Here is a 16,671-nt window from a genome sequence, read left to right on the forward strand (position 1 = left end):
TTCCTCTAGCCCAGGGGTGCCCATACTTTAGTGGCTTGAGATCTACTATTTTAGTCAACAGATCATCACGATCTACTTTTTAACTAGGTTGGTCTCATCATCTTTCAAAAAAGCTTTATAGCTTTTTTAAATGCAATTCAGTTTTCTTATATTGATATTCAGCATTACAGGGCAAGTGATTAAAAAATCACACTAACCTTATTCTGATGATTTGCTCTGAATGGTGTCAGCCAGGTTTATGTAGTCTGGACAGTAGGTGCTGATGCATTCATATGAATGTCAGGTTGTAGGTTTAAAATTTCTGTATGTAACATTATTCGTCAGCTTCTTCCAAGTATGAATGAAACAGTCGTCTTTGCAGTGGTCTTGCCCAAATTGAACTGTTTTTTTGTTTGTGTCTGGTTGCACACTCATCTTCACAAACAGTGCAGGTTACAAAAGGAAAAATGTAAAAAATGATACAAACTGGCTACTGATGAATGAAAACTTTTTAGATTTGCAGTGCTGTAGGCGGGCTGAGGTGTAGCTATGGTAACAAACCGCAAATTAAAGAAACAGTGGCCACATTTCATGTCAATCACGTTGACCTGTTTGAATGAGGCGCAATCTACCAGCGTGCACTGGGCACCCCTGCTCTAGCATTTTTATGTCATTGACAGGCTGTGAACATTCAAAACCAAGTGACACACATATAATTCTGCATTATTCCTCATTTATTTGTATTGGACTATTTTCTTCTGTTTTGTATTCACGGTGAATGAATTCTGCTCAAATTATGTTTGTGATGCACCAAATACTCATTGTTATAAATAAAGAGAAAGAATTGCATTTACAGATCAAGCATTTAGAGACATAGGCTACATGGACAAAAGTATGTATACACCCCTTCTGACTGGTTGATTTGACTAGTTATTTAATCTTTTGCCTACATTGCAAACAGGTGGAAAAAATCATGGTTTCAGCCATGCAATCTCCAGAGATAAGCTGTGGCAGCAATTTGTAACTATAAGTGCTTTTACTGTCAAGTAAGAATGTCTAGTAGTTATTCAGCCTAAAGCTTAAAGCATTTAATAAATGCTACCTTTAAAATATCAACACAACAAAAGTCAGGGTCATTTTTGGGTGGACAATGACACTTTACCATTCAGGCTACTATTGATGGCATTTTGATAAAGTAGGAATAATGTTCTGGGGCTGTTTAATAGTTTGGGCTGGATTAGTTCTACTGAAGGAAAATCGTATGCTACAAAGCTTAGGTTGTCCTGAAAAAAGGTAGAAGCATTGTTAATACTATAGTAATAAAAGTGTTAAGCACCTAGTCTGTTTCCAGGAACTTGTCATGATTTACATAATCCCTCCCCTCTATCCCAGTGCAGCTACAGACAGAGATGTCTAGCATTGCACTTACAGACAAGTGTATGACACAGAATATAGCCATGATCCTTCACTACACATTGCAGTTTCTTGATTTAAAAAGCTGCCTGGTTGGCATTGTTGTTTTCTTATTACTTCTTGATATAATAAGAAATAAAAATCCACCAAAATTTCCACCAGGACCCATGCCATTACCTTTTGTGGGGAATATCATTACTGCACTTGACTTCAAAACCATAGATAAGGTAGGGTTAAAATCTTTTTGTGTTTTCATGTACTTTCCTCTTAGGAATTACCTGGTACTGGGTTCTTTATATCAATCCTGCAAAATAAAATAAAAAAATTCTACATTTATTATTTTGTTTTGTTTATTATTTTTTAAGTTTTTAATGGCTAGAGTTACTCACTACCAGGATCACTTTGAAAATTCTTCATGCAGATGTCTAAACAAACATGCTGCTTGATCCTATAAACTGTTTAGTGTATGTTTAACTGCAGTGCAACCACCAGAACATATTTATCATTTTCCAAAAACCTGCATCAAAGTACTAGTTTTCCTTTTAAAAGGAACAGTTATGGATATGATAATGAAGATACTAATTAAACACTATTGTATGTAAACCATTTATAAAGTAAATGCTGTGCCCTCTTTGCTTTTCCTTGACATTGCATAAAATGAGTCAGAAGGAATGATTTTAGATTATAAAAACAAATCTTGATACTATATAATTGTAATATGAAAAATTTTAAAAAACTTACCACATTTTAAAGTTATTCATTCATTTATTCATTTATTGTCTTTTATACCACTGCTTATCCTGGTCAGGGTCGTAGTGGGTCTGATTTATTGGGCTAAAGGCAGGAAACACATCGGAAAGGTTGTCAAGTTATGCCAGACTTATATTTGTTATATTATATAAAACAGTTTGAATTAGTATTTGCTACTGAATAACTTGTGGTTGCTCCAGCAGTGACTGCAAGTAAACACTTTCTGGGCTTTGATATTAGTCTTTCATGTTACTTTGAAGGACTTTTAGCCAACATTTCTCTTTAGAACTGCTGTGAATCACTGCAAATTATCCAGGCATAAAATGTTTATATAAGGTTTCACCACATCTCTATTCTGTTCAAGTTAGGACTTTGACTGGACCATTAGTGTTGTGGAATCATGACCACTAAGCACAGCTGAGTCTAGAGACATTTGCAGGTCTTTAAATGTTTTTTTTCTGGAATTGTTTTGTGACTTTCTAAATAATGTTTTACCAAAATATAAAAAAAAAAATGTTCAGGCCAGCTGCTCCTAGTCTCTCTCACTGTTGTTTGTTGGAGTCCTAAAGCAAAAACAAGGCTTTAGTATAAAAATTGTTCTTAGTTCCTATACAATATCCTTAGATCTTGAACTTTAAGTGCTTGACTTTGATGGTAAGGTTAAAGTTACTTAAGACGTGTATTATACAAGGCTATCTGAAATCAAGCCTAAAGTTCAGTTAGCTAATGTGGTTTACAGTGATTAACTGTTCACAAGGGTACGATTTTACAAGAGTGATATGAGCATTGGCATTTTTTCACTTGAGTTTCCGTGTAGAAAATCATATGTTGTATAATCTAAAATCAGTTATTGTATCAAATATGCAACATAAAGGGGGCAGTTACTTTTTCTCACTACACTACTTATTATCACAGATGGTTGCAATTAAAACTATTGCAATTTTTTAATAATGTAGTTTTTTAGAATCTTTTTTTAGAAGTACCATGGCATATGGTGTATTTTTAAGAAAGGGAATTATGGAATAAACAACAAAAAACAAGTAATTGATAAAAAAAATATGATGATTTAATGATGATGATAATAAGTACTGTAACTCTTACTGTAAATCTTTCTGGCTCACTGTATTTCCTTGTCCACGTGTTTTCAGTTCAGTCCACAAGGGGTGCTGTTGTGATATCTGTGTAAAGTGTTTTGTAAAAGTTATGTTAGTGCTGGAAAACAACTGCTAGTAAAGATAAAGCAACAGTAAATCATAATTTTGTCTTATCTGAACAGCTAACTAAGGAGTATGGAGATGTTTTCAGCCTACGACTGGGAAGTGAGAAAACAGTGTTTATCTCTGGTTACAAAATGGTGAAGGAGGCCCTCGTTACTCAGCTCGACAGCTTCGCTGACCGTCCTGTTATCCCCCTTTTTCAAAAACTCTTTAAAGGACTTGGTGAGTATAACAATTGGTATACTGACTGAAGCACATACAATCAATTCCTGAATGATAGGTTAAAAAAGTAAAGAATAAATGACGTTATTCAGAATCATGCCTTTGATCTTATTATCAAGCTATGGGCCCTTTACAACCCAAAAGCACTTTCTGTTTTACACCACTGTATGTATTTACTATTTATCATTTTGATTCTTTTGGTGATGGGTGGCACAGTGTCTGCACTGTTGTCTCACAGCAAAAAGGTCCTGGGTTAGATTCCCAGATGGAGCAGTCTGGGTCTTTTCTGTGTGGATTTTGCATGTTCTCCCTGTGTGGGTTTCCTCCGGGAGCTCTGGTTTCCTCCCACAGTCCAAAACATGCAGTCAGTGTAAGGTGTGCGACTTTGGTTACCCCTGGCGCTGTTAGAGCATTAGGGTGTGTAGGTCGCAAGGCCGAGGTAAGCTAGGGTTTTGGTTCTCTTCGTTAGGGACAGCCGGTGCGATTTTGTGCAGCCCTCGAGCTGCTGTTTATTTTGGCGTTCCAAGCCAGCCATAGCTAGCAATGCTAGCATTAGGCTAAAGCTAAGCTAATCGCCATTCCACAGCAGCTCTTTAGCCAGAAGGCCAGTGGGTTTGTGTCAGCCGGATTGGCTGAGCGGGTTAAGGCACTGTTTTTCCATTCGCCTCGGTTCGAATCCGCCCTTTTTGGCTTCCACGGCAACCATTTTACTCCGGCTCCTTCCCAGCCAGATCGTGCTGGTGACACGGCTGGAGTGGCTTTATCATAAGCCAATTTTGCTCTGGCTCCTTTCCAGCCAGATCGTACTGGTGACACGGCCGGAGTGGCTTTGTCATAAGCCGATTTTGCTCTGGCTCCTTCCCAGCCAGATCGTGCTGGTGACACGGCCGGAGTGGCTTTATCATAAGCCGATTTTGCTCTGGCTCCTTCCCAGCTTGATCGTGCTGGTGACATGGCCGGAGTGGCTTTATCATAAGCCGATTTTGCTCTGGCTCCTTCCCAGCTTGATCGTGCTGGTGACATGGCCAGAGTGGGCTTTTACAAGCCGTTTTGTTTTTCGTTCATTTTCGTTACCCGGGTTTTAATTTCGAGGTGTTTCTCCCACTGCGCCATTTACAAGCGCATCGGCTTCATTCTACTCTGGCCCTGCTACGGCGCAACAAGGCTAGCGACCACCTCGCCCCTGAGCGATCCGGGTTCGCGCCCCGTGCTTCCCCTTTTCCCTTGTGTGTTTTTTCTCTTTCAGTTATCTTCGGCGCCAGCAGCTTCGTTCGGGGTTCCCCACCCCGTTCCCGTTATTTTCTCCCTTTTGTGTTGTCTTTTGTTTACTATTATTTATTGTTAAATAAAAATTATCATTTGAATTATAATTTGTTCTCTGCATCTTTGGGTCCTACCTCTCCCCTCATAAGTCAGGTTAATTGGAGACACTAAATTGCCCTATAGGTGAATGGGTGAGTGATTTGCGTGTATGTGTGTCTGCCCTGCGAAGGACTGGCGCCCTGTCCAGGGTGTTACCTTGCACCCATTGAAAAGCTGGGATAAGCTTCAGCAAACTCGCAATTAAGAAAGTGAGTGAGTGAGTGGTTATGGGCGGCACAGTGGCTCGGTGCGTAGCACTGTTGTCTCACAGCAAGAAGGTCCTAGGTTTGATTCCCAGGTGGAGCAGTCTGGGTTCTTTCTGTGTGGAGTTTGCATGTTCTTCCTGTGCCTGTGTGGGTTTCCTCAGACAGTCCAAAAACATAGTCAGGTTAACTGCAGCTACTTAAATTGCCTAAAGTGTGTGTGTGTGTTTGTATTTGAATGTGCAAGTTTGTTTGCCCTGTAATGGACTGGCGACCTGTCCAGGGTGTTTCAACCTTTCGCCCAGTGAATTATACCCACCACGACTCTGAAAGGATAACAAAACAAACAAAAACAAAAAACAGTGGTAAAACAGACAATTGGTTATATAGTTTCTGCAATTCATATATATATATATATATATATATATATATATACAGTGTATCACAAAAGTGAGTACACCCCTCACATTTCTGCAGATATTTAAGTATATTTTTTCATGAGACAACACTGACAAAATGACACTTTGACACAATGAAAAGTAGTCTGTGTGCAGCTTATATAACAGTGTAAATTTATTCTTCCCTCAAAATAACTCAATATACAGCCATTAATGTCTAAACCACCAGCAACAAAAGTGAGTACACCCCTAAGTGAAAGTTCCTGAAGTGTCAATATTTTGTGTGGCCACCATTATTTCCCAGAACTGCCTTAACTCTCCTGGGCATGGAGTTTACCAGAGCTTCACAGGTTGCCACTGGAATGCTTTTCCACTCCTCCATGACGACATCACGGAGCTGGCGGATATTCGAGACTTTGCGCTCCTCCACCTTCCGCTTGAGGATGCCCCAAAGATGTTCTATTGGGTTTAGGTCTGGAGACATGCTTGGCCAGTCCATCACCTTTACCCTCAGCCTCTTCAATAAAGCAGTGGTCGTCTTAGAGGTGTGTTTGGGGTCATTATCATGCTGGAACACTGCCCTGCGACCCAGTTTCCGGAGGGAGGGGATCATGCTCTGCTTAGTATTTCACAGTACATATTGGAGTTCATGTGTCCCTCAATGAAATGTAACTCCCCAACACCTGCCGCACTCATGCAGCCCCAGACCATGGCATTCCCACCACCATGCTTGACTGTAGGCATGACACACTTATCTTTGTACTCCTCACCTGATTGCCGTCACACATGCTTGAGACCATCTGAACCAAACAAATTAATCTTGGTCTCATCAGACCATAGGACATGGTTCCAGTAATCCATGTCCTTTGTTGACATGTCTTCAGCAAACTGTTTGCGGGCTTTCTTGTGTAGAGACTTCAGAAGAGGCTTCCTTCTGGGGTGACAGCCATGCAGACCAATTTGATGTAGTGTGCAGCGTATGGTCTGAGCACTGACAGGCTGACCCCCCACCTTTTCAATCTCTGCAGCAATGCTGACAGCACTCCTGCGCCTATCTTTCAAAGACAGCAGTTGGATGTGACGCTGAGCACGTGCACTCAGCTTCTTTGGACGACCAACGCGAGGTCTGTTCTGAGTGGACCCTGCTCTTTTAAAACGCTGGATGATCTTGGCCACTGTGCTGCAGCTCAGTTTCAGGGTGTTGGCAATCTTCTTGTAGCCTTGGCCATCTTCATGTAGCGCAACAATTCGTCTTTTAAGATCCTCAGAGAGTTCTTTGCCATGAGGTGCCATGTTGGAACTTTCAGTGACCAGTATGAGAGAATGTGAGAGCTGTACTACTAAATTGAACACACCTGCTCCCTATGCACACCTGAGACCTAGTAACACTAACAAATCACATGACATTTTGGAGGGAAAATGACAAGCAGTGCTCAATTTGGACATTTAGGGGTGTAGTCTCTTAGGGGTGTACTCACTTTTGTTGCCGGTGGTTTAGACATTAATGGCTGTATATTGAGTTATTTTGAGGGAAGAATAAATTTACACTGTTATATAAGCTGCACACAGACTACTTTTCATTGTGTCAAAGTGTCATTTTGTCAGTGTTGTCCCATGAAAAGATATACTTAAATATCTGCAGAAATGTGAGGGGTGTACTCACTTTTGTGATACACTGTATATATATATATATATATATATATATATTCAATATGGTTATCGATAGCCATATAATTTTAATTTTTTACTTATATTTAATTTTTTCATACATACACTTTATCTGTAACTTTATTCCAGTGAGATACATCAGTATGTTCTTTTGTATGTTGTGAAGGTGTTGGCCTGAGTAATGGGTACCTGTGGAAGAATCAGAGGAAGTTTGTCATCACACATCTGCGCTCTTTTGGTGAAGGAAAAAAGGGAATCGAGCTGAGCATCCAGCAAGAGAGCAACTTCCTATGTGATGCCTTCAAAGCAGAACAGGGTGACTAGCCACTTCAAGACTTATAATTATAAAGCCCACCTGCAGTGGAGCTTGGTTACAGATAAATGTCCTTGTGCTTTGCAAAATATGGCCAGCAGATGGTGCATGGAGGCGCATAGGAATAACAAGTCAGTTCAACTGCATCTTTTCATCTGCACGAGACGAGTTTATAGGTGGATCAGCTTTGTGTACAGAGAGACACAACCTGGTCCTCATTATCCTTCATCTCTGTGCAGGTGCCATCAATCAGCTAGCAGAGGTCATAATTGCATCAGTTATTATTAGGAATCCCCCCCAGGCACCCCCATTAAACAACAGCCAATTGTTGTTTGTGTAGGTGCCCAGTTTTTCAACCGATGAGATATGTCAGCTCTGGTGTGCTAGCGTGTTTTTACTGCTGTGCCACATGAGTATTGTTTTACCTTGATTAAGCATTCTGCATTTTAACATTTTAAAATTTTTTAATTTTCAATTCTTGCCGGTCGGGGCTACACCTGGCGCCTCAGCGGTGAGGTGCGAGTCACCTCATTATGTAGCGGTAAAAAAATGAGATTGAATCTTATTTAAGCACTTTGCTATATTCATTTCACATCATATATGTCATACATCATTTATACTTTAAACAAAGACATACATTGTATGACCAATGAGCTTGTTGGACATCTTATTTAAAAAAAACAAATGGTATTAAAAGTGACCACTATGTGGTGTTTTTATCTGTACAACAGTCACATTTCTGAGAAGTCTTCTCACAACAATTTGAATTGTGTCTGTGGGAATTTGTGCCTATTCACTCAAAAGAGCAATTGTATGACTGGACACTGATGTTGGTCAAGAAAGCCTTAATTGATGTTCCAGTTCATTCTAAAGCTGTTCAGTAGGGTTGAGGTCAGCACTCTGTACAGGTCACTGGAGTCTGAAACCAAGCTTTTTTATGTCTTTATAGACTTTGTGCACAGGAGCACAGTCATGCTAAACTGTTGCTGCAAAGTTGGAAGCATGTAAAGTATAATTAATCTTTTTTGTTCTACAGGTCCTTTTAATCCTCAGTTCTACCTGTACAATGCAATCTCAAACATCATCTGTGCTTTAGTTTTTGGCCATCGCTTCGAATACCATGATGAGAAGTTTCAGAATATCTTGAATTTGGACTCTGAAGCCATCATGTTGGCAGGTTCTGTCCATGCTCAAGTAAGTAGAGAGAAATTAGATATTAATAATATACTGTAGAACCAATGTCACTATTTTAATTTACCACTTTATAGAACAGAAATATGTTTTCAATAATAATTATAAAATAATTCTGGAATATAGGCTGTATGAAGAGAACTGTTCTTTCCAGTGTGAATGATATATATATATATATAAGTATTTTTGTATAAAATAAGTATTTGGTCAATAACAAAAGTTCAACTCAATACTTTGTAACATAACCTTTGTTGGCAATGACAGAGGTCAAATGTTTTCTGTAAGTCTTCACCAGGTTTGCACACACTGTAGCTGGTATTTTGGCCCATTCCTCCATGCAGATCTCCTCTAGAGCAGTGATGTTTTGGGGCTGTCGCTGGGCAACACGGACTCCACAAGTTTTCTATGGGGTTGAGGTCTGGAGACTGGCTAGGCCACTCCAGGACCTTGAAATGCTTTTTACGGAGCCACTCCTTCATTGCCCGAGCGGTGAGTTTGGGATCATTGTCATGCTGGAAGACCCAGCCACGTTCCATCTTCAATGCTCTCACTGATGGAAGGAGGTTTTGGCTTAAAATCTCATGATACATGGCCCCGTTCATTCTTCCCTTAACACGGATCAGTCGCCCTGTCCCCTTTGCAGAAAAACAGCCCCAAAGCATGATGTTTCCACCCCCATGCTTCACAGTAGGTATGGTGTTCTTGGTTTTTTCTTCTTCCTCCAAACACGACGAGTTGAGTTTTTACCAAAAAGTTCCATTTTGGTTTCATCTGACCACATGATATTCTCCCAATCCTCTTCTGGATCATCCATATGCTCTCTGGCAAACTTCAGACGGGCCTGGACATGTACTGGCTTAAGCAGGGGGACACGCCTGGCACTGCAGGATTTGAGTCCCTCTCGGCGTAGTGTGTTACTGATGGTAGCCTTTGTTACTTTGGTCCCAGCTCTCTGCAGGTCATTCATCAGGTCCCTCCGTGTAGTTCTGGGATTTTTGCTCACCGTTCTCATGATCATTTTGACCCCACGGGATGAGATCTTGACCCCAAGGGAGATTATCAATGGTCTTGTATGTCTTCCATTTTCTTACAATTGCTCCCACAGTTGATTTATTCACACCAACCTGCTTGCCTATTGTAGATTCACTCTTCCCAGCCTGGTGCAGGTCTACAATTTTCTTCCTGGTGTCCTTCGACAGCTCTTTGGTCTTGGCCATGGTTGAGTTTGGAGTCTGACTGTTTGAGGCTGTGGACAGGTGTCTTTTATACAGATAACGAGGTCAAACAGGTGCCATTAATACAGGTAACGAGTGGAGGACAGAAGAGCTTCTTAAAGAATAAGTTACAGGTCTGTGAGAGCCAGAAATCTTGCTTGTTTATTATTGACCAAATACTTATTTTCCACCATAATTTAAGAATAAATTCTTTAAAAATCCTACAATGTGATTTCCTGGATTTTTTTTCCCTCATTTTGTCTCTCATAGTTAAAGTGTACCTATGATGAAAATTACAGACCTCTCTCATCTTTCTAAGTAGGAGAACCTGCACAATCAGTGGCTGGCTAAATACTTTTTGACCCCACTGTATATATATATATATATCCTAATTTTGCTTCTTTGTGGACTCTGGTAGTTGTATAATATCTTCCCTCGCCTCTTTGAGTACCTTCCTGGCCCACATCAGAAGATGTTTTCTAACTATGAAAAGATTAAGGACTTTCTAAAAGATGAAATAAGAAAACACAAAGAGGACTTGGATCCCTCAGATCCACGAGACTACATAGACAACTACCTTTTAGAAATAGAGAAGGTTTGTTTAATATTAACATTATTCACATTTTTTAAAATGCTTGTCATGTACCTATATATCTTTAGTTTTGTAAAAACCTGATAATAATCCTAATAACACTAACACAAGATGTACAACTTCTTTTTAATTTTTTTAGAAAGACAGTGACCCTGAGGCTGGTTTTAACATTGAGACATTATTGGTTGCCATGTTGGACCTGTTTGAAGCAGGGACAGAAACCACAGCTACTACACTACGCTGGGGTCTACTCTATATGATAAAGTACCCTGACATTCAGAGTAAGTGCACAAAGAATGAACTAAAGGAATGTCATATTTCAAACATCATACACTATTACTTTGACAATACAAACACAAGTAGAATGCAGCTAAATATTCTGGCTGAAGTCTGATTTCATAATTAGGTTAATATGAAACAATATACTTTGATGTTTGATGTTAAATGTACATACCCTAAATAGATGATCTTAAATCATTTTTATATGCATTCATTTACATATTTTTAAATTGCAGTAACAACAGGAAGCTATTTGTTCATTCTCTTGAACATTTATTTCACTGACAAAAGTACAATGAAAACGTTATTGTTTTCACTGACCAACTTGACTGTACTTAACTGCAACTCACTTTTCCTATTAATTAGACTTTTTAATCATTTAGGAACTAAGGATACTAATTGTTGCAGTTTTGCAAGTGGAATTTTACCAGATTCAGGCTTTATATAAGACTTCAACTACTTAACAATCCGTGATCACCTTTGTCTGGTTCTCTTTTTCATGATTTCCTGTACCTTTTCAATAGGAAACTGATCTGGACTGCCGGCAGGCACATGCACTTATAAAGATAACAATCTGAATGGTCCTGATTTAATTTCCATTAAGATGCTGTGGCAAGACCTTAAACAGGCAGTTCATGCCTGAAAACCTTCAATGTAGCTGAAGTTAAACAATTCTGCAAATAGATAATTGCTCCATAGCGATGTAAAAGATTCTGCAAGTATCACAAATATCACAATATCACAAATATTTAATTGCAGATGTTACTGCCAAGGCTGGCACAAGCGGTTATTAGGTTTATGGGGGCAATAACTTTTTCACACTGGTGATATAGGTTTGGAATGAAACTTTAGATTAATGAAATTGAATGATCTCTGTGTTGAATCGTGTTGTCTGTATCTTATATTAAAATTAGTTGAAAGATCGGGTGAGGGGCAAATGCTTTTCCAAACAACTGCATCCCCAAGCCCAAATGACAGTACATATCACAGTAGCATGATGGTTTCTAATGCAATCAAAGGTCAAAGGTCATGCATATTTACCAGTCGTTTTCAGATCTGTTCTAGATAGAAAAAAACTGAGATTTCTCCATATTGATGTGACAGTATATGATAAAAGACCTGCATTAATTGATTGATTTTGAACTGATTGATAATCGTCCTGTGACAAATACAATTAAATTGGTCAGCCAAAACATTCAAAGTCATTTCATTGTACTTTTGTCAATTAAATAAAGATTCAAGTGAATTACAAAACCACAGATCAAAGAAAAACTTGCAGTAAACACTTACACCTTAGGGAGTAGTATAATTTTATTATTTATTCATAATGTTACTATTCTCTTCAGAAAAGGTACAGGAAGAGATTGATAGAGTGATCGGACAGTCACGTCAGCCCAGCATGGCTGACAAGCCCAACATGCCCTACACCGAAGCAGTCGTCCATGAGATTCAACGGTTCGGCAACATTGTTCCTTTGGGTTTAACAAAAATGGCCTGTAAAGATACCACCCTGGGTGGATACTTCATACCTAAGGTTCAACTTTTTAAATAAAAAACAAATGACAAACAAATGAATAACAAATCATTAAATCAGAAATTTTACAAATTCAACATAACTGATACAACTATTCTTTTTATCATAAGGGCACATCTGTGAATACAAACCTGTCATCTGTGCTTAATGACAAGACCATGTGGGAAACACCAGAAAAATTCAATCCAGGACACTTTTTGAATGATAAAGGCCAGTTCGTAAAGAAGGATGCCTTTCTGCCTTTTTCAGCAGGTAAACTGAATATGAAGTAATGTGCAGCTATTTCATTGATAAATAAAAAATAGTTGAACTAAGATCAAATTAAAAACAATTAAAAGTGGTAAAATCAAAAGTTTAAATTATTACACTGTGTAATTAATCGTTATTAGTAAAATAATCAGTAATTATTTTATGGGTCCTGATGAAAAGTGAGTGAGCATGTGCATGAATGTCCTACAAGGCAGGTCTAAAAGTGCTTTATCTTCAGTTATTCATCTTGGAATGTTTGACAATTATAGATGTCAAAAAAGATTAACAAATTTTGGCTTAACACATTAAGGAACCATGTAAAGTATACAAAAATCAGAGCTGGGCGGTATGACGGTACAATCGGTATAGCGGTTTTGATTCCTCGTACAGTATGGATTTTTCATATACTGCCATTCCATAGCACAGTTCATTTTAACAGCTGTAGGCTTCAATAGGCAGCAAATCATATAATGAAATCAAATAATGTTCGCCGCTAACAGTGCTATGGAGCGCTGTGCAGATTAGATACAGCTCACTTGTTAACCAGGTAGTGTTAGCATGACAGTGTTAACAGATAATAGAGAGTTTTTTAATATGGTAAATATGAGGTTTTCTCAATATAAACAAAAACAACAAAGAAATGAGCTGTGTCGGCAGCTTAGAAGTTTTTTTTTATTTTCTGACAGATTAAAACACTATATACTGTAATTTTGTCAGGGCACGGTTGCAATGTTACTACCGGGCAAAAATACTTCTGTTTAAATGCTATACCAACATTATACCAACAAAACACATATGAAACAAAACACAAAATAATATAAAAAAATAAGCTGAAAATTTTTAGAACTAGCTTATCCTTATATTAGTGTTTCTATTGCACACAAAATAAAGGACATCACTGCTTTCTTAAAAAAATAATATACATTGCAAATAATTGATTTTTACATGTTATTTGTTTGGATTAAATAAATTTGTCTAGTTTAGGACTTGGATTAGAATTGAAAGTCACTTTATGAGTAATGGATTTTACAAAATGTCTTGTAATTGTATGTCACATTTAAATGGGTTTCTTATTGTACTTATTTGTTGTTGGACAGGAAGGAGAGCATGCCTGGGAGAACAGCTGGCTCGTATGGAACTCTTCTTGTTCTTTACATTTCTTCTACAGCGCTTTACATTTTCCCCTGGTCCTGAAGAGAAATTAAGTCTGGAGGGACAGTTGGGCTTTACTTATGCACCTCAACCCTTTCGCATGGTTGCAGTCTTAAGATGAGACCTCACAGACCGGAGGAAGTTGTAGTTTTTGTGAGAAACAATCCACACAGATTTCAGATGGTGACTATTTAGAAAAGTGATGTAATTTTTTTTTATCCAGTCTAAATATTTACAATAAAATGTATGGTCATTGGCAGACACTCTTATTCAGGTGCTTAAAATATACTTTAGCATCCATGACTGGTTGCTTCCTAAAACCATGTACCCCTACTCTTAATAGCCTGCACACTACCATGCAGATTACAAAGATGTTTACGTGACATTCACATGGATTGCCCAAAGTGCAGATGTATACTGTTACACAAGAAGGAAAGAATGTCAGGGGGAACAGCTGACTCGTATGTAGTTCTTCATGTTTTTGACAGTTCCTCTGCAGTGCTTTACATAATAAACAAGCATGGGGGCCCAACTGTGCTTAACTTTGGTTGTGTCCTAAACCAGAGTTCCTTTAGCCCACCAGCCTGCAGATTGTAAAGACTTTATTGTTTTGAAACACACATTTTACATGGAGAGCTTGATAATTATGCAAAGTACATTGCATTATAAATAAATTGTAATTAAGCTTGTGGGGGGTCTGGAGCCTATTCCAGCTTTTCAATGGGTGCAAGGCACACAGTAACACCCTGGACAAGGCACCAGTCCATCGCGGGGCAGACACACACACACACACACACACACACACACACACACACACACACACACACATACACACACCCATTTACCTATAGGGCAATTCAGTGTCACCAATTAACTTGACTGCATGTTTTTGGACTGTGGGAGGAAACCGGAGCTCCCAGAGGAAACTCACGCAGACACTGGGAGAACATGCAAACTCCGCACAAAAAGGACCCGGACCACCCCACCTAAGGATCAAACCCATGTGTTATATTTGTTGGTTCAGGTACTTATGTGAATTAATACAGGCTAATCCAGACACCATGGATTACATATGCTTTATAACTCACATTTTAGTTGAATAAGGATACACTTGGTGTTATAGATAGATAGATAGATAGATAGATAGATAGATAGATAGATAGATAGATAGATAGATAGATAGATAGATAGATAGATAGATAGATAGATAGATAGATAGATAGATAGATAGATAGACTTTTTTGAACCAGGGAAATTATTGAACCTTTGGGAATTATTATTGTTAATGTTGTTATGGTTATCAGTGGTAAAATACAGTGAATTCCTGTGGATAAGACACACCCCAGGAGCCATATCATACCATCATTCATATCTTGACTGCATATTCCATATATGCATGTCGGTTTATAAATAAATCATTCCATTGGCTAATAATTATGAACTCTTCTGACCGGTTGAGGCACCTGCACGGGGGTGGCTGATTACAGATTGCAGTGCGTGGCTCTTGCTCGAAAACGATTGCTGGCTGAGTGCATGTGGGAGTCATGTGATAGGCTCTGGGGTTAGGGTGGTGGTAACAAAGATAGAGATAAGCTCTAACTTCCACAACTGGATTGGGGACATGGAGGAAAAATAATAAATAAAAGATTTTAAAAAAAGACACTGGGCAAAAATCACACCCATGGGAAAGTTGCAAGAAACAAAGCACTGCTGACCACAAAAAAACATAAAAGGGTTATCAAGCATTTGCTGAAAGGGTCTAGATGACCCTCAAGACTTTCAGATAATATTGAGTGGACTAAAGAGTCAAAGGTAAATCTTGTGTAAATCTAACACTGCATTACACCATAAAAACATCATACCAACAGTCAAACATGCTTCTGCAGGACCTGGACGACTTGTCATAATTAATGGAACCATGAACTCTGCTCTCTATCAAAACATCCTGAAGGACAACTGGACAACAAGTTGATGGGGTGGGGTGGTGACTCTGGCTTTGGGTTTCCTCTCTTTTCTCTTGTCTGAGAATTTGGTTGTTGCAGAGAGCCAGAGCAGCTTGTCATACACTGATCAGCCATAACATTAAAACCACCTCCTTGTTTCTACACTCACTGTCCATTTTATCAGCTCCACTTACCATATAGAAGCACTTTGTAGTTCTACAATTACTGACTGTAGTCCATCTATTTATATACATACTTTTTAGCCTGCTTTTACCCTGTTCTTCAATGGTCAGGACCACCACAGAGTAGGTATTATTTGGGTGGTGGATCATTCTCAGCACTGCAGTGACACTGACATGGTGGTGGTGTGTTAGTGTGTGTTGTGCTGGTATGAGTGGATCAGGCACAGCAGCACTGCTGGAGTTTTCAAATATCTTGTCCACTTACTGTCCACTCTGTTAGACACTCCTACCTAGATGTAAAGTTGGTCATCTTCTAGACCTTCATCAGTGGTCACAGGACGCTGCATTAATTAGTGTCTTCACTTCCCAAACCATTAAAAAGTCTTATTAATAGGAACAGTGAGAAAACATAGTCCTACACACGCCCTACTTTTATCAGTTAAATAAAGATTCAAGAGAATTAACAAATCACAGATTCTTCTTTTCTTTGCATTTTACAAATGTCCCAACTTTTCTTGAAATAGTGTTTGTGTATGAACTGTATGAACTGCATCATTGTCAAATAAAATGTATAAAAAACTTTATAATGCTACCGTCCCAGTTTCGCAGGGTGAAAAATACCAGTGAAAGTTCAAGTTGTAGATAAAGAAAATCTACAAAAAGACCATAATGTTCTAACAATATTGTACATTACTTTCAGGATCTTGCAATTGTTCTTTATAACATAATATTATTTAATAAAATAATTTATCTTTTTTAGTCTAATTCGAAAAAATCATGCAAATCATTTTGTGTCTGGACCTATAGTGT

The 16,671-nt window shown here is 38.6% G+C and overlaps 1 protein-coding gene across 1 annotated transcript; it reads left to right on the top strand.

The window, feature by feature from the left end:
- The first annotated feature begins 1,003 nt into the window (after window positions 1-1,003).
- Window positions 1,004-13,995, top strand: LOC134320624 (cytochrome P450 2J2-like). The gene is made up of 9 exons (XM_063002123.1): window positions 1,004-1,619; window positions 3,419-3,581; window positions 7,379-7,528; window positions 8,562-8,719; window positions 10,349-10,525; window positions 10,662-10,803; window positions 12,148-12,335; window positions 12,446-12,587; window positions 13,682-13,995. Exons 1-9 carry the CDS (start codon window positions 1,389-1,391, stop codon window positions 13,855-13,857), a joined length of 1,527 nt encoding a protein of 508 aa, XP_062858193.1. The 5' UTR covers window positions 1,004-1,388; the 3' UTR covers window positions 13,858-13,995.
- The last annotated feature ends 2,676 nt before the right edge of the window (window positions 13,996-16,671 follow it).

This window comes from Trichomycterus rosablanca, chromosome 9, assembly GCF_030014385.1.
Source record: "Trichomycterus rosablanca isolate fTriRos1 chromosome 9, fTriRos1.hap1, whole genome shotgun sequence".
NCBI classification, from domain to species: domain Eukaryota; kingdom Metazoa; phylum Chordata; class Actinopteri; order Siluriformes; family Trichomycteridae; genus Trichomycterus; species Trichomycterus rosablanca.

Bases quoted from the DNA above. Each gene is read 5' to 3' on its own strand.
- LOC134320624 (XM_063002123.1), top strand. From the start codon at position 1,389: ATGTCTAGCATTGCACTTACAGACAAGTGTATGACACAGAATATAGCC. The intron at 1,620-3,418 runs GTAGGGTTAAAA...TTATCTGAACAG, and splicing joins ACTTCAAAACCATAGATAAG to CTAACTAAGGAGTATGGAGA. The intron at 10,804-12,147 runs GTAAGTGCACAA...TATTCTCTTCAG, and splicing joins AAAGTACCCTGACATTCAGA to AAAAGGTACAGGAAGAGATT.